General features: G+C 36.4%; 2 protein-coding genes across 2 annotated transcripts; both read right to left on the minus strand.

Annotated features, from left to right (window-relative positions):
- Positions 1-6,949: 6,949 nt before the first annotated feature.
- On the minus strand, positions 6,950-9,173 carry LOC147759661 (perlucin-like). The gene is made up of 4 exons (XM_086998143.1): positions 8,981-9,173; positions 8,670-8,849; positions 8,165-8,275; positions 6,950-7,816 (listed from the first exon to the last, which is right to left on the minus strand). The coding sequence occupies exons 2-4, from the start codon at positions 8,821-8,823 to the stop codon at positions 7,695-7,697; spliced, it is 387 nt and encodes a 128-aa protein (XP_086854269.1). The 5' UTR covers positions 8,824-8,849; positions 8,981-9,173; the 3' UTR covers positions 6,950-7,694.
- A 9,241-nt stretch (positions 9,174-18,414) lies between these two features.
- On the minus strand, positions 18,415-21,951 carry LOC147759662 (brevican core protein-like). Its single transcript, XM_086998202.1, has 3 exons — positions 21,590-21,951; positions 18,848-18,950; positions 18,415-18,599 (listed from the first exon to the last, which is right to left on the minus strand). Exons 1-3 carry the CDS (start codon positions 21,923-21,925, stop codon positions 18,415-18,417), a joined length of 624 nt encoding a protein of 207 aa, XP_086854328.1. The 5' UTR covers positions 21,926-21,951.
- Between the last annotated feature and the right edge of the window lie 2,342 nt (positions 21,952-24,293).

A 24,293-nucleotide genomic window follows, 5' to 3' on the forward strand; every position in this document is an offset into this window, starting at 1 on the left:
GATAATGAAAACGATTGGTAACTGAGAGGTTGCCTATAGGTCTCCTCTTGGTTGCCAGTAGGTCGCTGTAACCAGACTAAAACCAGTCGCATACCACCTGTAACTGCACGGTCGATTGACGGTCTTTAGTCGCTTAGTTGCAAACAGGTTACTAACCGGTTGCAAGCGGTGGGCAGCAGGTCGCAAGGAGGTTGCAGTTGAAACTTCATGGTCGATTAACGGTCTTTAGTCGCTTGGTCTCTAACAGGTTTCTTACAGCTCGCATGCACTCGAAAACATGTCGCGAGAAGGTCGCAAGCAACCGTGATAAAATAAGCGTAGGATGGTGGCCACTAAATATATAAATATATTTTTCATTTATATCATGCCATTAAGGCTTTCTAAATACCTTGACAAAAATCGTTATTTCTCAATTAAAACGTAGATTGTATTTGTTGTCATCCTTTTAAATTTATTTACAAGGTTTTCATAAGTATTTTTTTTTTTCAATAAAATAAATAAATGTATGAGTCCCTATCAGCCACCATACTTGACTAAAAGTGTTGTAAATAGAAGCCGCTGAGCCCGTGTCTTCAGTCCCCAGTATGTCATCCAACAGCGTGGGAAGGGTGGCCAGAATGTATTTTGAGAAAGCAAATGCCCGTGAAGAAAGTTCTTCACAAAGTTCCAACACAGACTCTGCTTCCCACGAAGAGGATCAACCGAAAGATGATGAACGCGGAGGAGACAGGGAGCCTAAATTTACTATTAAAGAGGAAGAAGAATTAGTTGATTTTTTTTAAGGAAAACGAGTTTTTCTATAACCAACAATTGAAAGACTTTAAAAACAAATCAAATAAAGTGCCAAAACAATCAATAATGATTATCACAATGTAAACGATAAACTGTTATCTTTTTATCCATTCCTATATCATGGCTAATTTTTGACAACTATTGTTGTCAAATCTACTGGAAACATTTTTAATGACTAAAGCAGCCGGAAATATCTTACTTTTTAATTTGCCAAGTCATAATTTGCCAAGTCACAATGGAAGAAAAATTAAGCAAATAGGCGGGCGCAGAGAAAAAAAGTAAATAGCAAAGTTTGATTCATACTTTTTACAATAAATTTAATTGTCAGGCATTTTTATAACAGTAAAACAGTGTCACCAATATAAAGAAGGTCAAATAAATACAAATTAACTTCCTCCCAGTACTTAGAATTCGTACCACAAGGACGGAAACAAATTGATGACGCGCAGGATCCTTCACTATTTAAAAATGTTGTATTGTAAGTGTAACGCTTGGGGCTACAAAGACAAAGGGAAAACCACACAATCGGTCGCAAATCAGTTGCTAAGCAGTCGGCGACCTTTTAGCAACCGGTTGGATACCACAAATAGGCTTTTCGGTCGCCAGGAGGTTTTCGGTGCTGCACCGAAAACCGGCGCGACCGGATAGTAACCCAGCGTTCATTTGGAGACCACTTTGCGAGTTGTTGCAACTTGTCGCCCACCTTTCTGCAACCGGTGACAGTTGCAAGTCGCAAGGAGGTTTTATGTTCAGTGTGACCGTAACTGCACAGGCCTTGCGACCTCAAAGATACCAAGTATTGAAAAAAGAAACTATGCATGCCTATTATTACATTAATAAGGCTGAAAAAACATCCAAATATGTGTTTTATTACACCACTGGTTTGATATAAATGCCAATATATAGTACAAATATATTTCTTATTTATTATTGTAAGTTTGACAATATTGGTAGTACAGAAATCGACTGTGACGTTATAACAGAATCTCATAGCAGAATCATACTTTAATATTCAAAATATTAAATCATTTGAAGCTGCTACGGAACGGATCCAATCGTTGTATAATGTTTAAAATATTCCCTCTGTTGTCATCCGAGAGGGAAATTTACGAGAAGGCAGCTATCGTCACAACTTATAAAATATATATAGTCTGTGCAACCTTGCTGCTACCAGTTGGCAAGCGATCGCTACAGTCCTGCAACCGGTTTTCAGTCTCCAAGTGGTTGCTGACAGGTTGTTTATCGCTCGCCTAACGGTGTGCGACTGGTAACCTCTGACTTGAAGATTGTCTGTAAGAGGTTGCAGATACCATACTGTAACCTTGTTGCAACCGGTTAGCAACTGCTTGCCGATCAAAATATGCAAATTAGGTCGCAAAGTGATCGCAAGCGACCACCAGATTTTGTGGTTGCAAAGAGGTTGCCAAAAGGTTGCAAGCGCAGTGTGACCCAGCCTTAACAGGGTGTATCCTGCAGACAGTTTAGACACGTTGTGTATGTGACGAGCTCGAAATACAAAAAAAAAATCTTAGTTGTAAGATAAATCAAGGGTAAAACATGGATCCTAGGCTAAATGTACAGTCCAATAAAGACTGGAAATATGAACCATTAACACTGACAGGAAACAGTGGGTGTTTCGTGTAAAAGGAACGACGTACAGTCACACAGGACGTTACCTCTTTCTGCATCCATCTGTAACATATATCATTATACTACAACCTGTAGTACAGGTTCACGCCAACCCCATCATTGCGAAATGTTTGATGTCGCTATGGGATTGCCTTGTCTCAACCGGATGTCTTTTTTTTTATCTCCCCTACCACATTCACAATCAGTCAGTGCATATTGTCGAATTATGTGCCTCGAACAAAAATCACTAGTTTTACCTGTATGCGTCTGAAATAGTGTACTCGGATTTATTAAGATCGTGAATTTCTTTCCTTATACGGCGTTACATCTATTAATATTGTTAATGATATATATATACTCAATGGGTTTTGGGCGTTTAAACATTAAAATGGGAACATCTGCATCTAAATGTAAACCCTTTAGTCGGTAAACTTGTTTATTTTCGACCCAAACACGTGCAAATTAGTTAACATCTGGCGGTAGAAATGGATCCTCTTGAAGGAGCCATATTCTAGCATTGAACGGCCCAGGGGTATATATGCAATCAGATTTGGGACTGTGTTGGAGATTACAGTACGTCGTGCCAGTACATGTGCCAAGTCGTTCTGAAGTACTGGTTTATCTGTCTCTAATACTCTGGCAATTCTGTGCCATCACCTTCATATTTCACAAATAATGCAGCGGTATGGTTAGGTTATATTTGACAAGAAACGGGGGTAAAATTGCATTACAAATTGAGGGTTAATTATATACTTTTTATTCTGTTTGTAAGTGCTCGTCTAGTCCGCTTTAATTATCGTTTAATGCTATTTTGTCTTTTGATACATTTCTTCAATTCACGAAAGCACAACAAATTATTGTAAATACATTATTTTATTTCTAACAAACACATAAAATTAGAGGATTCTAAAATCGCAGGGTAACGCTCTGGAATACACTGCAAAGATATGCTATATTATAAACGTCATAATATGTACATTTCATACATGATTTCAGAAAGACGATACATCGGCACACGACAAAAAATATACAACATACAAACAGGAGAAAATATACTATCTGGTTGCTGAACAGGATCCAGCAGTCATAAACCATGACCAAAAACACCCTATATTAGATGATGTGTAAATAAAAATTACTTGGGACACGATGGATGATGCAAATATATTAGCTTATTCATACAGTCCACGCATCTAAATATCTGACAGACTAAATGTAAACAAAGTTCTCCCTGATATGACGAAATTTAATGAAAACGTACGTGACAGGTAATACTGGAAGCGCACAAGCATAACATACCGGTACGTCACGTATATTAGTGCATGTTCAGACGGCCAATGTTTGTAATCCTAGGTTTTATTTAGTCTTAATATAGTCTTATATATAGTCTTAAGGCGGCCACAAACATTGGATTTTTGCCTGAGAGAAACAATTACAATTCTTATTATTTGCATGTATGAGCCGATTAAAAAAAAAAAAGATGTATTTGTATACAAAACCATAGAATTCCCTTTATGTAACGGTGTATGTAGTAATCTGAAAGAGCAATCCGATTAGAAATGTCTTCATTACAAATGGACGGTGTAACATGAGAAAATGACGGAGAGAGCAGCATTGTTGACGTTAGAAAAAGTATCCATAGGCAAATTTGACAGCAGGCAGCATAAAAACCTTGATCTCATATGCTAAATTGACAACAATAACAGCATCGGAAGAAATCTCATAAAATTTGCTGAAAGCGTAAAACATAATACAACTATCCATGTTGCCGTTTAAATATGATTTCGTTTCCATATTTTCTCTACAACTAATTCAATTGAAATGTTTTACCCAGAGCCCGTTGGAAAAATCCCCTAGAGTTATTTGGCCGTTTTGTTTTCTCTTATGGGCAGTCATTCTGTAAGCCGGAGTCAACAAACCATAGGCAACAAGAAGTATACTTAACTAACCATATATTTTTAAATATAGAAGATATGAATAAAATGAGATCCAGAAAGATCGTATTATTGTGCTAATATTGGTTCTCATACGGATGGCATCCTGTATCATCCTGTATATATTTTTCCAGTATGCGTCGTTTTCTAGGTCGCTTCTGTTTCACATATAAAGTTAATTGTATGCCTGCATTGCACGTCATCAAAAAGCTTGGTGAGAAAATGGTATTGTACACAGTCTTGATTGCCCCCTTCGCTATTTGGTTCCCCTAGAATGGAAATAACTTGTGGGAAATTGATTATGCAAATAAAATCACCATCAGAAGATTTCGTTTGAATAACATTGTTTTAAACCTCCGTTAATGTAATATATAGAAACGAAAAATAAACCGACATCAAAGATGGCATTTCCTGCTCGGCATCATTGCTCTATCTCTACTTCTATTTAAGAGAACTTCAGCTTGGCAATACATGACAACGAAGGTATATGCCAAGTAAGGTAGTCTTGAAAATATATCAGATAAATCCATGTATTTTAAGGACAAAATTGTTATAACTAAAATATGAAAATACACATGAAAATATGCGAGTTTTATACCTGGACCCCATGCAATAAACGGTGCTGGAATGTCGCCCCATCCGGACAATACCCAGTACCTTCTGAGGCTGTATCTGTTAGTGAGGTCTGTAACTGTGATCTTAAGCGATATTCCTTATGTGTTATTTGTAGTTTTGATTGATAGACTTCCATCCAATGTTTACCTCTATTACCAGTGTAAATCAGTATCAAGTGAAATGTATATATAAACGAAAAATTAGAATTAGAAAAGAAAAAAACGAAAGAGAGAAAAAATACTGAAAATTTATCTGTGATGAAATTCTATTGCAAAAAAAAGGACCCCCTAATGCCTCTATCCACCTGTCATAATATGTTAACAAAAAGAGTAATAACGCATAAGCAAAAACTAATCTGACTTTCAGTGACATAAAATCACCTTCGAGATATATTGGGTCAAAGACGTGTGACTTTCTCCTGGTCCTAAATAATTACCGAAACGCTTTCGTCATTAAAAACATTTGTTTTATTATCGCGCGAGCAACCCGCTAATGGCTATTTCTGCCGATTTCTCATTTAGTATTTATTACTTCATTTCACGGAAAATATTGACTGAGGTTACTGAGCACTAGCTGATACCCATCACATCAATCATTGAAGCATGATAAGAAATTAGTGTACATGATTTATATAATCATTTTATATTGTATATTCTGTGTGAAAGTATTATGTCCACACTTGCCTTTATTAATAATAATAATAATAATAATAATAATAATAATAATAATTTAAAAAATAAAAGAAAACAACGGGACTGAGTGGAAAAAGGGCTAGTATACTACGCGTAGCCAAGGACGTTACCACCCGGCCAGTAAATCCTGCTTTCTGATGTAATTTTCTTGACAATATATAGTACCTGTACACATGTCGAAGATTATCGGAAACTGCCGAAGGCTAGAAATACCTTCCAAATATACTTTTAACAGTTTTAATCAAATTCAAATCATGGCCACTATCTTCCCACTGCCCTAAGGTATTGCTAACACCTGTCAGTTGTCAACAGATTGTTGTAATTTGGGAGAAAAACGTGAAAAGGAGAATTCGGGTGATCTCTTTATACTTAATAATTAATTTATCGTGGTAGATTAATTCACCTGTAATTTACTTGGCCAATTAACATGCTCATCATGCTGTCAACAATCCAAAGACCCAATTGGGATGTGGTCTGGGCCAGGTCATAATAAGGGTGTGGTCTGGGCCATTTAGTAAGTAGACTATATTGGGATCTAGCCTGTGAGGAGGCCATGCGGCCTATTGGTAAAGTTAGAATCCCGCGAAACTGTACGACCACCCCTTATCACAGTAGAGCCTTTGTTGCCAGTATTGGAATGCGTTGTCTCAACCGGATTTCTTGTTTGGATCTCTTCTACCACAATCACGTCGTCGGTGTCGGTGTATGAAGTCGAATTCAGAGCCTCGAATAAGAAATCACTAGAAACCACTATATGCATCTGAAATAGTGTCCTCAAATATATTAAGAATGTGGATTTCTTTCGTTTCACGGCGTTACATGTATTAATATTGTTAATGTGATATATTCAGTGGGTTAACTATTAGGGTGTTAATGAGAACATCTGAGTCTGAATTTTAATTTTAACCCTTTAGTTGGTAAACTGGTTTGTTTTCGACTCAAACACGTTCAAGTTACTAAGCATGTGGCGGTAGGAATGGATCCCACTTGAAGGATATTCGAGCATTGAACGGCCCAGGGATATCCATGCGGTGCATTAACCGGATTTGGGGCTGTGTTGGAGATAACGTCTACAAAAAAACTAATGCGGCATTTGACCAGTCGTTCAGTAATATGACTGTGTCTGATGATTTCTGGAAATGTTGTCCCAGCAATATAAACATCAAAAATAAAGTAGCAGTATGGTTCCGCCATATTTGACACATGCTGGTTACAAGAAACTGTAGAAATCACATTACAATTTGAGGGTAAATTACATTGTCTGTTCTTTTTATTCTGTGTGGGTAAGAGCTGGCTAGGTCCGTTTTTTAAAATTATCGTTTAATTCTTTTTTGTCTTTTGATACATGACTTGAATGTTATGCAAATTACCGTGACGGATAACCACGCCATTTGGAATAAAAAGCAAAAAAGAAATATTGAAAGTACATTTTTATTTCTAAAAAACACGTGAAATTAGAGAAAACTAAAATCGCAGAATGAGGTTGTGAATGCGGCCAAATAGGGATCTGGTTAGAAATGTCTTCTTTACAGATGGACTGTGTAACATGAGAAAATGACGGAGAGAGCAACAGTGTTGACCTTAGAAAAAGTATCTGTAGGCAAATTTGACAGTAGGAAGCAAAAAAAAACGTTGATCTCATATGCTAAATTGACAACAATAACAGCATCGGAAGAAATCTCATAAAAATTTGCTGAAAGCGTAAAACATAATACAACTATCCATGTTGCCGTTTAAATATGATTTCGTTTCCATATTTTCTCTACAACTAATTCAATTGAAATGTTTTACCCAGAGCCCGTTGGAAAAATCCCCTAGAGTTATTTGGCCGTTTTGTTTTCTCTTACGGACAGTCAATCTGTAAGCCGGAGTCAACAACCATAGGCAACAAGAAGTATACTTCACTAACCATATAGTTTTTAAATATAGAAGGTATGAATAAAATGAGATCCAGAAAGATCGTATTATTGTGCTATTATTGGTTCTCATACGGATTATATCCTGTATATATTTTTTCAGTATGCGTCATTTTCTAGGTCGCTTCTGTTTCACATATAAAGTTAATTATATGACTGCATTGCACGTCATCAAAAAGCTTCGTGAGACGATGGTATTGTACACAGTCTTGATTGCCCCAATGGCTATTTGGTTCCCCTAGAATGGAAATAATTTGTGGGAAATTGATAATGCAAATAAAATCACCATCAGAAGATTTCGTTTGAATAACATTGTTTTAAACCTCCTTTAATGTAATATATAGAAACAAAAAATAAATCGACATCAAATATGAGTTCAAATGTGTCATATTCCGCTCGGCATCATCACTTTATTTCCACTTCTATTTAAGAGCACTTCATCTTGGCAATACATGACGACGAAGGTACTATATGACCAGTAAGGTAGTCTTGAAATTATCTCAGACAAATTCCGTTCACGTATTTTAAGACAAAAGTGTAATAAATGAAATATGAAAATACACATGAAAATATGCGAGTTTTATACCTGGGCTCCATGCAGTAAACGGTGCTGGAATGTTGCCCCATCCGGACAATACCCAAGTACCTTCAGAGGCTTCATCTGTTGCTGCAGTATACCAGGAGTTGGCGCTGCGTGCTGAAGGTAAATAATTGACACGACTGACAAAAGCACCAAATTTTGCATGTGGTTACCTTTTGACATACTATGTCGAATCAGCTCCCTACAAAATTAACCGATCGGTGAAAAAAATCCAAAATGGACGCCAATGTAATGGATTCTATAGAAATTTAATTGTGACAACTGACACCAACCTATAAGAGACATCATTACTGTCAAAGTAGATTGCAAGATGATAACAATATACAAAGCCAACGAAAACATTGAGTATTTTGCAAAGTTTAAGTACTTGTGGGTAACACATACCGTTACCCACGATCGTACTTTAGTTGACGGCTATTGTTTTATAAATCACTGTAAAACGCACTAGTATACCGATGTCAAATGATGTAATATCATAAATTTCCCATACCTCCGTCGGACATAATATATTGTCTAATAAAAATGTGCTCCTCTTCATCGCCAACGGCGACAAGTCTCGCTCCCATTGACTCGCAGTGGGCTTTAGCCTGGTAGAAGTTGCCTTTCAGTGCCGTGTTAAAACTGTAGCAACTTGTCCTGAACATAACCTCAAACTGCGGTGGACACGTCACTTAAAGCACAAAAAGTGATAGAAATCATTTAATGTAATTAATATAATAAAGTATAACGTGTGTTTAAAAGCCACCAGTGGAAATATTATGTTTATCTAGAATACGACCAGTATGTTCCTATATTACTTACGTTCACAGTTTAATCCGTTACGGACAGGGCAAGCACATTTACCAGGTCCCTCAGTTAATTGGACAGATGTCCCGCCATTTTTACATCCGCATTCCTGAAACAATATGGTAGACAAGTATTATTGTGGCCCTTCCTGTATTGACTTTGTCGCCAATGTCATTTATTTATTAATACAATTACTTATTGATATTCCATACATAAACACGATATTATTATTATATCCTCTTTCTTACTCGCATTCGTACAGGTTCTTTATCTTAATAATATAAATAGCTACTTCACTCAATAGATTATGTGCAAATCATCTGTTTTGTATTTTACCATTTGATAGTGCATGACAGTAAAAGAATGTTTTATTATTTTATTATGCGTTATCTTAGTTTTCTAGGTTTTGTACAGATTTTATGAAAACTTCTATCCATTAATATTTCATACAAGCATTTTAGAAAATATCAGAATTTTCTTAAGCATACATATCATATGTATAAAGAGAAGTGTGAAATGTCAGCCACCCAAAAGGGATCTGGCCTTGTTCAGTTAGTAACTGGACTGGATTGGGATCTGGCAGGTGACATATATCATCTTAATGTGAAACGCCCGGTTGATCTTTCTGAAGACAAAACTGTACTAATGCCAATTGCAAAACAATCGATACCACAAAAATTAATACATTTATTTCAATGTCATTTAAAAGCATCTACATGTATTTTGTATTATTCTTGAAATGAGGTAGTTTGATTGATTAATTATCTTAACTTTCGCTAGTTGTGTCGTTTTAAATTGCATTGCGAAAATTTGTTGTTTGCTCTTGTCAGTTACAGGGAAGGGGCACACAATATAAGCAGTGCAAAGTAAGTATTAAGTCGTCTTGGACACACAAAATACGCAATTAATATGTCACAGGCAGGACTAAATTCCTTTTAGAAAACTTGATGAAATGGTAATATTTGTTTGATTAACAAATGACATCTTATAGCAATTCGCAAAATTTACATCGATAGCATCTAACAATTTACCAATAACGCTATACCTTACAGGCATTCTGTTTTAAACATTATAAAGATATTTATTGCATTCTGAAATATCTTGGTCAAATTGTCAATTCTTTCATATTATAATGGCATTATGAAAAAATTAGTCAAAACACCTTTTCTGAAACATAGTAATGACATTATGAAATATTTTTAATTGTAAAAATAGCTATTTTTATAAATGACTTTTTGAAAGTGTAATTAAGTTTCTGTGAAAAAAAAACGCTGTTTAGCCTATTAAACATATGGTACTGTTGCAACGCAGATCCTACGGCGTTTTTCTCTCATTGAAACTGTGCAACCATACATTTATTTTAAAATATTATTCCTGTATGGACAACTGTTCACATTGTACCAGATTTTTTCAAACTTTCAAGCAAATTAATAGTATTTTAGACAAACTTGTGGATTAAGTTGTCTGTTGACATTCTAAGGAACTCGCATGTGATTTCAGTTGCCATCTTGTTAGGTGTCGTGAATATTATCTATGTGTATACACAATCGACGGTATTTAGCTTGGACTTTTCATGGTAAACTACCAAAGCTGGTTATTTTGACGAGGTACTTTTCAAAGTGCATATTTCTGAAGGTTTTTACAGAATTTTTACAATCTAAGAAATATACATACACTTCGCATCATTAAAACGTTATCTTTCACATTTGTTTTAATTCTAAAACATTCACACAATGTTGTAAGTCTTTGTTCGTTATCGGATCATGCCAACAGATACCACAATATCTAAAATGTTAATAATGCAATTAAATTGACCGTATAGTGGGTCACTTTCCTTACATATTTTCTATATGATTCTTTTAAGAGCAATGCAAAACAGTTTTTGTATTCACATTTTTCTGCTTTCCAAAAGGTGCATATTGGACTTACAAGCTTAACTGGCTTAAATGACTAACTGGCTAAATAATTTCATTAAAATTTGTATCAAACATGGATTTAAGCGCAAAGATGGATCAACCATCGTCAGCAGGAGATTTTTTTTGTCTCGAAGAAAATTCATTTCGGCGTGAAAATCCCGAAAAGGGTACCTTTAATTTCTCAAACAATTTCGTTATATTCTTCGAATGATATCGCTGTTTGTTTGTTTGTTTTTGTTTGTTTTTTAATAATTCTACATAAGTTAGCTATTTTCTACTTTGACCTTTTCATTTCTTTTTTTCAACTTTTCTGTTTTAATAAACATTTGCATGACTTAACTGTTTCTAATAGCATCAGCAATAATATAAATACTGCAGCTAAAACTTAAAAGAGATCCGTTAGAAACAGAAGAAACAGTTACAAAGATATTTCGTTACCAGATGATAATACGCTAATGATATACCCGAGGTGTAACTTGAATTAAGATAAAATGCAACATGTTGTCTCGACATGGATCCTTTTAACTGATAAAATATAACTTACCAGACAAGATACTGTGCGATTACATGCCTCTAAGTAGGAGCAGTTCGGGTCACTCAACAGGAACTCCGCCTGGATGTCGAAACAGTTGAAATTGGTAAGAGCACAAGTCTTTGTTTTACCGCAGTAATATGCAGCTAGGCAGCTATTGTGTCCTAGACAGTGGAGTGCGCACTCCTTTTTAGACAAAGAACATGTCGTCTGAAGAATTAAATCATCAATAAATTTCGTCTGAGGCTGAACCCGAAACCATAAAGATGAAGAATTCGACATGCCAAACCATATCATAAGTAGAGCACATTCTGACAAAAGGACAGTCACAATATTCTTCGTTGACATCTTCAAACTGCTCTTTGAATTCTTCTATAACCTTTACATAAAATTTGTTCCCAGCATCTATTGGTACACCTACCGCCGGAGTCTGCAGACTCGTTTTAAGATTAATCCGAAGCGTCCTTTTTTGTGACACAGAAACGCTGCTTATTGTGTATTGCGCCACTGACAAAAATTAAAAATTGATATGGCACTTAGTAAAGATTAAACCATTCACTGTAATTGCGATCTTAAGCCATCTTTCTTGCGTGTTAATTGCAGTTTTGATTGATTGGCTGGATTTCATCAGATTTATCATATAAAACAGATGGGGTTTTGAAAAAAATTGTTTGCTATTGTCAGTTATAGGAAAATGTTAAACCAGTGCAAATCAGTTTCAAGTGAAATGTATATATAAACGAAAAATTAGAATTACAAAAGAAAAAACGAAAGAAACAATCCTGAAAATTTATCTGTGATGAAAATCTATTGTTAAAAAAGGACCCCCTAATACCTCTTCCCACCTATCATAATGTGTTTACAAAAAGAGTAATAACATGTAAGCAAAAAATAATCTGACTTTCAGTGACATAAAACCACCTTGGAGACCTATCGTGTCATAGACGTGTGACTTAAATTTCTCCTGGCCCTAAAGAATCCCCGAAACGCTTTTGTCATTAAATATATTTGCTTTATTATCGTGCGTGCAACCCGCTAATGGCTAAATACCTCTGCAGATTTCTCAATTAACATTTATTACTTCGTTTCATGAAAAATATTGTCTTGCGGAGGAGCCACGTTACTGTCTACTAGCTGATTCCCATTACATCAATCACTGAACCATGATAAGAGATTAGTATACATCATTTGTAGAATCTTTTTTATATACTACACGGTAAGTAGTGCATTAATCAGATTTGGGACTGTGTTGGAGATTACAGCACGTCTACAGAAAACTAATGCTGCATGTGTCAAGTCGCTCTGAAGTACTGGTTTATCTGTCTTTAAGACTGGAAATTGTGTGCCATCACCTTAATATTTCACCAATAATGCAGCGGTATGGTTAGGTCATATTTCAAAAGTGCGGTTTACAAGAAACGGGGGTAAAATTGCATTACAACTTGAGGGTTAGTTACATAGTCTATACTTTTTATTCTATTCGCAAGTGCTGGTTCAGTCTGCTTTAATTATCGTTTAATTCTCTTTTGTCTTTTGATACACTTCTTGCAATTCACGAAACACGACCTAAATGTTATGCAAAATACTACGGCGGATAACCACGCCTTTTGAAAGAAAAACACAACAAATCATTGCATATACATTACTTTATTTCTAATAAACACGTAAAAATTAGAGGAATTTAAAATCGCAGAATGAGGATAATGCTCTGGGTATCGCTGAAAATATATGCTATATCATAAACGTCATAATATGTACATTTCATACAGGATTTTAGAGATATTCCGACAGACGACAACATCACACCACATCCAAACAGGAAAAAATATACCATCCGGTTGCTGAACAGGATCCAGCAGTCATGTACGATGACCAACAACTATACCAGATAAAGTGTAAATAAAAAATTACTCGGGACACAATGGATGATGCAAATATATTAGCTTATTAATGCATTCCACGCATCTAAATATCTGACAGACTAAATGGAAGCAAAATTTCTTCCTGACGAAATTTAATGAAAACGTACACGACATGTAGTACTGGAAGCGCACAAGCATAAGATACCAGTACGTCACGTATATTAGTACCTGTTCAGACAGCCAATGTTTGTAATCCTAGGTTTTATTTAGTCTTAATATAGTCTTATATATAGTCTTACGGCAGCCACAAACATTGGATTTTTGCCTAAGAGAAACAATTACAATTCTTATTATTTGCATGCATGAGACGATTAAAAGAAATGTGCATTTGTATACAAAACCATAGAATTCCATTTATGTAACGGTGCATGTAGTCATCTAAAAGAGCAATCCGGTTAGAAATGTCTTCATTACAAATGGACGGTGTAACATAAGAAAATGACGGAGAGAGCAGCAGTGTTGACGTTAGAAAAAGTATCCTAGGCAAATTTGACAGCAGGCACCATAAAAATGTTGATCTCATAAGCTAAATTGACAACAATAACAGCATCGGAAGAAATCTTATTAATTATCTTGAAAGCGTAAAACATGATACAACTATCCATGTTGCCATTTAAGTATGATGACGATTCCGTATTTTCTCTACAACTAATTCAATTGAAATGTTTTACCCATGGCCAGAAATGCGCAGCATTCAGGCCATACGCCAGGGCGCTACAGTAGGGCTTCACGTGACTCAACTAGCCAATCACAGCACAACAATGGCATCGCACACACACACTCTGTTATAAGTGCTCAGCCCATTGTCAAGTAGTGTTAGTTCATGGTAACAAGCGTCTGACATGTGCAGAGAAGTTTATTGTAATATATATTGTTGTTATTGTTACATTATTAAATCTAACTCTGTATCCAAGTAGTAACTATACTGTACCAAGTCAGGTACTGATGATGTGCAGAGGTCATATATTCCGGAATAAGCCATTACCACTAATTTATAACTTTAATTTTGTTTAATATGTTATTCATGAAAGAGTTCATGAAATATTATTTTAATTGGTTAAATCGTGATCTTATTCTTTTTATATTCAAAAAATTGAATAATGTGGGTAAAACTGGTCTTCCACTTCTCATTTGCATTTTTCCTTTACTACAAGATTATTTTGGAACAGTTGCAGCATTAAAATTTAAAAGAAATAGCAATCTGAAAGAAGAATTTTGCATTATTATTAAATGATGATAGGAATTTTGGATTAAGAGATTAGTTAAATACTGAGTAGCGATATTGTCAGTCAATTTATGTAGAATCTGATAATATGATTGAAATACTGATTGAATTCTTGGCCTTGCACTGGGCGGTTTCACATTTGTGCCAAGTGCTTTTTTTGGACTCCATTGTACAGTGGTAAAAGTTCTTCAATTGCCATGAAAGTTTTTAATCACACTCTGTATGGTGGTGCTATCTGCTGGTGCTATCGGCAACGAATGAGTTTGCCTTTGTTTCTGAGTGAATCAACCGTCTAAAATCACTATTTCTGAAAATATGTGCGTTTTGCTGAGGGTAGGCTAGGCAATACACGGCAAACTTCTTAGTACGTGTGTACAACAGAATTTTTTCTAAAAACCTAGCGATATTTGGTGAGGAGTTGCTTGAAGCATAGCACAGCGTTGCTGTCTATCGGCATCAGGTCGTTAGTTTGTCAGTTATCACGAATTACCCACGAATCGTGAACCCATTCATTTTCCTATGGCAATCTAGCAACTCATTAAAAGTACACGCATGCGCAGTTGGCTAAGTGTGGCGTCATGCAGTGCATTTCTGGGGATGCCAGGGCTCGTTGGAAAAAATCCCCTAGAGTTATTTTTCCGTTTTGTTTTCTCTTACGGACAGTCAATCTGTAATGCCCCTATTTCACACAGACCACGAATCCCACGAATCGCCAGGAATTGACAAATTTCAGGATTCGTGGTGGAATCGTAATCAGTTCGTGAAGTTCTTAACAGATTCGTATATATTCGTAGTCAGTTCTAGCAATTCTTGACCAACATACCCTGAGTGTCAGAGCAACGTGAAAGTTAGTTTGTTTAATATTTAATATACCTTGGACTCACTTTCACCAGCTCTGACGAACAGCGACAATCTGAGGGCGTTCTTCTTCAAATTTTTGCCTGGGGCGCTTCCATATTTGGAAGTCACGCGTCACAGCTGTGTCCGCCTGGATCCATATTTGGAAGTCATAAGTCTCGTACGTCACAGGTTTAGCCGCCTGGAGCTGACCTTATCTCGTGCAGACGAGACAAGAATCAAAGTGTCTGACGCGAATTTAGAAGTTTGAATTGAAAATATCTTGCAGTCGAAGGTCAGTGTCACAATACAAGCAACATTCTGCTTTAAAAATTGATTTTGGTGTAGCCGTTGCTCACCCTTATAGTGGTATCGGGCATCCAGCGTAGCTGACAAACTTGGCACAAAACGGCAAGGACGTGTATTGTGTCTATTATCTCAGGACTAAATGTTCTTTTATAAGCAAAAATACAAAAACATTGGATATACCTTTTTCTTTTAGGAACATATTATTTATTTCTCATTTAACATATCTTAAATACAGCAAATAAAATTGAATAAAGCAGAATTAAATCTATTTTACGTTTCATTTTGGTCTGATGACATTCAACTGCACATTCACTGCGGAGCAGTTCTGTTTGATTGACGGGAGCCTAACGTGGCCGCTGTGCACTAGACCCTGGTATTGCGATATGGGTTATATATGAAATCAAGATCGAGCTGGCAATACCGGAATCTAGAACCTAGGGTAGACCAACAGGAATTCGTGGCAAATACTTTGATGCCCCTATTTCACACAGACCACGAATCCTACGAATCGCCAGGAATTGACAAATTTCAGGATTCGTGGTTGAATCGAAATCAGTTCGTGAAGTAGTCTACTTAACAGATTCGTATATAATCGTAGTCAGTTCTTGCAATTCTTGATCAATCGAGAGCTTTTCAAAATTTTGGTCACGAACTCCCGATTCCAAAAAATCTTAGTGAATTTTTTGACAATATTCGTGCGATTCCAGCCGAATCCCACGAATATTCATAACACTATCGCACCTGTATCGTAACTGGGGCCGGTTTCACGAAGCGGTAGTTAGTTAGCGATCGGTCGTTAGCCTCTCGCTAGTTATGAGTGCCGTTTCACGAAGCAATCGCTCGTTCTCTCGCTAGTTATTGTCTCGTTGTTACCTTGGATATTTAACGATTGGTCAGACCAGTCGCTAACTCTAGAGTTTAATCGTACGCATGCGTAATGAGTGAAATAAAAAGGTTGCTTAGTTACCGTTGTCTGTCGTTTGTCTTTGTATCCTTTCTTGCTATTCGCCAGACGGCAACGTAGACTACGACGTTTTCATGAAAGGCAGAATATATTAGAATATACACACGATGATGCAATTTACGAGAGATTGCGCCTAGCTGTGACAAAAAGAGCGGCAAAAAGGTGGTGGAGATCCTTTACAACGACCTCAAAGCAGACGTTCTTATGCATTTCCAGCCACCAAAAATTGGAGAGTTAGTGCTTTCGTGACACTTTTACGCAAGAGCTCCACTTCCGGCAGACGGTTTCAAGACTACGGTGAGTAACGCGAGAACTAACGACCGAACTTTACGACTGAACTTAGCGATGAGTTAACGACTGCTTCGTGAAACACCCTTCAGTTTTCTCGTTAGTGAGATAGTTCAGTAGTTAGTTGTTCTAACTAATGGGGCAATCAAGACTGTGTACAATACCATCATCTCACGAAGCTTTTCTGTTCTAACTAACTACTGCTTCGTGAAACGGCCCCTGAATTGTAGGCCTAGAGCATGTCAAATTAGCCAGAAAATTTGCAAAATCTCGCGAATCCTCACGAATCCTGAAATTTGTCAATTCTTGGCGATTCGTGGGATTCGTGGTCTGTGTAAAATAGGGGCATAAGCCGTGGTCAACAAACCATAGGCAACAAGAAGTATAATTAACTAACCATATAGTTTTTAAATATAGAAGGTATGATTAAAATGAGATCCAGAAAGATCGTATTATTGTGCTAATATTGGTTCTCATACGAATTGCATCCTGTATATATTTTTCCAGTATGCGTCGTTTTCTAGGTCGCTTCTGTTTCGCATATAAAGTTAATTGTATGACTGCAGTACACGTCATCAAAAAGCTTCGTGAGATGATGGTATTGTACACAGTCTTGATTGCCCCATTCGCTATTTGGTTCACCTGGAATGGAAATTACTCGTGGGAAATTGATTCTTCTTATTCTGCAAATAAAATTACCATAAGGACATTTCGTTTGAGTAACATCGTTTTAAACTTCCTTTAATTTAATATATATAAATGAAAAATAAACCAACATCAAATATGAGTTCAAATGTGGCATTTTCTGATCGGCATCATCGCTTTATTTTGACTTCTGTTTAAGAGCACTTCAGCTTGGCAATGCATGACAACGAAAGTATATGCCCAGTAAGGTAGTCTTAAAAGTATTTCAGACAAATTCCGTTCACGTTCTTTAAGAAAAAGTGTTATAAATAAAATATGAAAATACACATGGAAATATGTGAGTTATATACCTGGGCCCCATGCAGTAAACGGTGCTGGAATGTCGCCCAATCCGGACAATACCCAGGTACCTTCGGAGGCTGCATCTGTTACCGAGGTCCACCAAGAGTTGGCGCTGCGTGCTGAAGGTAAAAAATTGACACGACGGATAAAAGCACCAAATTTTGCATTTGGTTACCTTTTGACATACTATGTCGAATTAGAGCCCTACAAAATTTACCGATAGTCAAAAAATCCAAAATGGCCGCCAATGTATTGAATTATATAGAAATTTAATTGTGACAATTGGTACCAACCTATAAGAGACACTATTACTGTCTAAGTAGATTGCAAGATGATAACAATATACAAAGCCAACGAAAACATTGAGTAATTTTCAAAGTTTAAGTACTTGTTGAGGCCTTTTTTGTTATAAATCACTGTAAAACGCACTAGTATACCGATGTCAGATGATGTAATATCATAAATTTTCCTAACCTTCGTCGGCCATAATATATTGTCTAATAAAAGTGTGCTCCTCTTCATCGTCAACGGCAACAAGCCTCGCTCCCATTGACTCGCAGTGGGCTTTGGCCTGGTAAAAGTTGCCTTTCAGTGTCGTGTTGAAACTGTAGCAACCTGTCCTGAACGTAACCTCAAACTGCGGTGGACACGTCTCTTGAAGCACAAAAAGTGATAGAAATCATTTGATATAATTAATATAAGAAATTTAACATGTATTTTATTACCCAAGTATATATGTAAACTGATTAACACTATATATATAAATACGAAGGCAATGATGGCAACGTGGTTCACTTTTGGAAACGCTTGATGGGATATTAAACGTTAAGTCTTTAAAAGCCACCAGTGGAAATATAATGTTTATCTTGAATATGACCTGTATGTTTTTGGATATTACTTACGGTTACGTTCACAGTTTAACCCCCCGTAGGGGTCAGGGCAGACACATTTACCGGAATCCTCAGTTACTTGGACACAAGTCCCGCCATTTTTACATCCACATTCCTGAAATAATATAGTACAAAGCCCTACAAGCATTGCTGTGGTCCTTCCTGTATTATCTTTGACACCATTGTCAGTATTTTATTAATTAGTTGTTTGATTGATTATCTTTACTTTCGCTAGTTTAATTGCGTTGAGAAAATTTGTTTGCTCTTGTCAGTTTCAGGGAAGGGGCACAGAATATAACCAGTGAAAAATCAGCATTAAGTCGCCTTGGATACACAAAACACACAGTAAATATGTCACAGGCAAGATTACATCCCAGGCTTTTAGAAAATATGGTGAAATGGTAGTATTTGCTTGAATAAAAATGACATAATGGCAAATTCACAAAAAAATACATCGATAGCATTTAATAATTTACCAATTAGGCTACACCTCACAGGTCTTGTGTTTTAAATATTATAAAAATATTTTATTGCATTCTGAAATATCTTGGTCAAAATGTCAATTCCTTCATACTTTAATGGCATTATGAAAACATTTAGTCAAAACGACTTTTTCTGAAACATAGTAATAACATAAGGTTTTCTAATTATAAAAATAGCTATTTTTATAGATTATCTTGTGCAATGATGTGTGCTTAGCCCCGACCTGTTCAACCTTTACAGTGAGATTATTATTCGAGAAATAACACCATTAGAGGGAATTCATGTCGGAGGAAAAAACATTAACAACTTGAGATATGCTGATGATACGGTCCTGATTGCTGAGTCAGAACAAAAGTTACAAGAGATACTAGACAAAGTGGTTGAATCCAGCAAAAAGAAAGGGCTCACCATCAACAGTAAGAAGATAGAATGTATGGTAATCAGCAAACAAAGAACAGCTAAACATTGTAAGATATTGATTAACAACATCCTAATAAAACATGTACAGAAATTCAACTATCTTGGCAGCATGATAACTGAAGATGGCAAATGTGACCAAGAAATTAGAAGACGTATTGGAATGGCAAAAGCTGCATTTGAAAAACTGGGCAGCATAATAAAGAACAACAAAATTTCTATGACGACAAAGATCAGAATGTTGAATTGTTAAGTGTTTTCCATTCTCACTTATGGGAGCGAATGCTGAACTACATCCCAAGGTATAGAACAACGAATAGAAGCGGCAGAGATGTGGTTTCTCAGGAAAATGATGAGAATATCTTGGACAGAGAGAATGACAAATCAGGAAGTGTTGGAGAGAGCAGGAACAAAGCGTTTCCTTCTAAAAAGCAAACGAAAGAGACAGTTGGAATTTTTGGGACACGTAACGCGGAAGGAAGAGCTGGAACATCTTAGTGTGACAGGTAAGATCAATGGAAAGCGAAGCAGGGGCAGGCAAAGATTAACATACACAGCAAGCATAAGAAGATGGACAGGAAAAGCGGAGCTAGACCTGTTGAAGACCACAAAGGACAGGAAGAGGTGGAAGTCCATGATCGCCAACGTCCTAATGGGACAAGGCACTTGAGAGAGAGATCTTGTGCAAGAAACGTGTAATTAAGTTTCTGTGGGAAAAAAAACTTTGTTCAGCCAGTGCAACGTATGGTGCTGTTGCGACGCAGGTGTAGGTCTTTATCATTGTTAATGAAGATCCTTTGGTGTTTTTCTCTAGTTGATACCGTGCAATCTTACATTTATTTTAAAGGGTCGTTCCTGTATGCCAACTGTTCACATTGCACCAGATTTTTTGGAACTCTGCAAAAATTACTTTCAAGCAAATTGCTAGTGTTTTAGATAAACTTGTGGATTGCGTGGCTTTTGTTTTAATTTTAACATTCTAAGGAACTCGCTCGTGATTTCAGTTGGCATAGTTGTCGTGAATAATATATATGTGTATACACAGTCTATGATATTGAGCTTAACCCTTTTTGTGGTAAGCTACCTTTCAAAGCTGTCGTCTTCGAGACCAAGTGCTTGTTATCACTGTTATTTTGACGAGGTACTTTTCAAAGTGCATATTTCTGATGTCTTTTAAAAAAAAAATCTTTAAAAATAAACATGTCTTTTACATTTTTAAAACGTTATCTTAAACATTTAAAAACATTTTCTAAAGTATTCACAAAACGTTCAAAGTGCCTTTGCTGGTCCAATCATTTCTGCAGAGACCATAACGGCTAAAATAGAAATAATGCCGTTGACCATAGAAGATCACTTTCCTTTCATGTTTTCTATACGATTATTTTGAGAACAAAGCAAAACAGTTTTTGTATTTACGTTTTTCTGCTTTCCAAAATGTGCATATTGGACTTACAAACTTAACTGGCTTAAATGATTAACTAGCAAAATCATTTCATTAAAACTGGTATTAAACATGGATTAAGTGCAGAGATGGATCAACCATTTTTTAATTTTTAATTCCACATAATTTCGTTATTTTAGTTTGACTATTTTCAATCTTTTTAAGTTTTCTGTTTTTAAATACATTGGTATAGTTAACATTTGCATGACTTAACTGTTTCTAATGGCATCAGCGATGATAAAAACACTGCAGCTAAAATCTCAAAGAGATCCGTGAAAAACAGTTATAATAATATTTCGTTACCAGAGGATAATACGTTATCTCATGTTCTACACAAGGCGTAGATTGAATTAAGATAAAATGCAACTTTTTGTCTCGACATGGATCCTTTTAACTGATAAAATATAACTTACCAGACAAGATACTGTGCGACTGCATGCCTCTAAGTAGGAGCAGTTCGGGTCACTCAACAGGAACTCCGCCTGAACGTCGGAACAGTTGAAATTGGTAAGAGCACAAGTCTTTGTATTACCGCAGTAATATGCACCTAGGCAGCTTGTATGCCCCAGACAGTGGAGTGCGCACTCCTCTTTAGACAAAGAACATGTCGTCTGAAGAATCAAATTTTCAATAAATTTCGTCTGAGGCTGAACCCGAAACCATAAAGATGAAGAATTCGACACGCCAAACCATATCATAAGTAGAGCACATTCTGACAAAAGGACAGTCACTATATTCTTCGTTGACATCTCCAAGCTACTTTTTGAATTCTTCAATATCTCTCACGTGAAATGTGTTCACAGCATCTATTGTTACACCAACCGCTGCAGACTGCAAGCTCGTTTTCAGTTATTAGTGTTTTGGTTGGCTTCACCTGACTTCCTCAGTGAGAGATTAATCTGAAGCGTCCTTTTTTTTTGTAACACTGAAACGCTGTTTATTGTGTACTGTGCCACTGACAAAAATTAAAAATTGATATGGCACTTAGTAAAGATTAAACCATTCACTGTAATTGTAATATGAAATCATCTTTCTTGTGTGTTAATTGTAGTTTTGATTGATTGAGTTTACTGAGATTAATCATTTCAAACAGATGGGGTTTTGAAAATTTGATGTTTGTTACTGTCAGTTACAGGAGAATATTAAACCAGTGCAAATCAGTATCAAGTGAAATGTATATACGAAAAATTAGAATTAGAAAAAACGAAAGGAAAGAAGCAATACTGAAAATTTATCTGTGATAAAATTCTATTGCTTAAAAAGGACCCCCTAATACCTCTTCCCACCTATTATAATATGTTTACAAAAATAGAAATAACATATTAGCAAAAAATAATCTGACTTTCAGTGACATAAAATCACCTTCGAGATCTATCGTCTCATAGACGTGTGTCTTTCTCCTGGCCCTAAATAATCCCTGAAACGCTTTCGTCATTAAAAAATATTTGCTTTATTATCGTGCGTGCAAACCGCTTATGACTAACTACCTCTGCAGATTTCTCATTTAACATTTATTACTTCATTTGATGTAAAATATTGTCTTGCGGAGGAGCCACGTTACTGTCTACTAGCTGATTCCCGTTACATCAATCACTGAACCATGATAAGAGATTGGTATACATGATTTGTAGAATCTTTTTTATGTAATATAATCTGTGTGAAAGTCTTATTTCCACACTTGCCCTTATTATTAATAATAATAATGATAATTAAAAAAATATATAAGAAAATAACGGGACTGAGTGGAAATCGTACCAATGACGATTAGCCCAGGACGTTACCACCCGGCCAGCAAAACCTGCTTTGTGATGTCAATATATAATACCAGTACACATGTCGAAGTTTAACGGAAACTGCCGAAGGCTAGAAATACCTTCAAAATATACTTTTAACAGTTTTAATCAAATTCAAATCATGGCCACTATCTTCCCACTGCTCTAACATATTGCTAACACCTGTCAGTTGTCAACAGATCGTTGTAGAATGGGAGAAAAACGTGAAAAGGAGACTTCGGCTGATCTGTTTTTACTTTATAGGGTATGGCGCTTGCCTACAGATCAATTTGCTGTGGTAGGCAGCTCACTCGTAAATTACTTGGCCAATTAACATGTTCATTATGCTGTTAACAATCCAAAGACCCCATTGGGATGTGCTCTGGGCCAAGTCCTAATTGGGTTGTAGTGTGGGTCATTTAGAAAGTAGATTACATTGGGTTCTGGCCTGTGACACACACACACACACACACACACACACACACACACGTCAAACAGGGCGTTACGTCTATTGTTTGCTCATGTCGATAGCAATTTCTTTCCATTAGCGACAAAAGAAAACTGACGTGAGTCATTTTAGGAGCCGAGTGTGTTCGTTGGACCGACTGATTTGATTGTTCGAAAAGGATTATTGCCAATGCTCCTACCCTGTAATTATCGTGCATGCTCTATTGTCCGACCATGCGGTGCAGGGGTAGGAGTCCATGCGGCCTATTGGTAAGGTTAGATTCCAGCGGCACTGTACTACAACCTGTAGTACAGGTTACACCGCCAACCCCTTATCACCGTACAGTAGAGCCTTTGATGTCGATATTTGATTGCGTTGTCTCAACCAGATTTCTTGTTTTAATCTCCCCTACCACATTCACGATCAGTCGGTGTGTGAAGTCGAATTCTGTGCCTCAAATAAGAAATCACTAGAAGCCACTATATGCATCTGAAATAGTGTCCTCAAATATATTAAGAATGTGGATTTCTTTCGTTTCACGGCGTTACATGTATTAATATTGTTAATGTGTTATATTCAATGGGTTTAGGGTGTTAATGAGAACATCTGTGTCTGAATTTATATTTATAACCCTTGAATTGGTAAACTGGTTTGTTTTCCACCCAAACATGTGCAAGTTACTTAACATATGGCGGTAGGAATGGATCCCACATGAAGGATATTGGAGCATAGGACGGCCCAGATATATCCATGCAGTGCATTTACCGGATTTGGGGCTGTGTTGGAGATAACGTCTACAAAAAACTAATGCGGCATTTGTCCAGTCGATCAGTTATATAACTGTGTCTGACGATTTCTGGAAATTTAGTCCCAACAATATAAACATCACAAATAATG

Source organism: Lingula anatina, chromosome 10 (assembly GCF_051362555.1).
Source record: "Lingula anatina isolate TDL-2025a chromosome 10, LinAna3.0, whole genome shotgun sequence".
In the NCBI taxonomy this organism is placed as follows: domain Eukaryota; kingdom Metazoa; phylum Brachiopoda; class Lingulata; order Lingulida; family Lingulidae; genus Lingula; species Lingula anatina.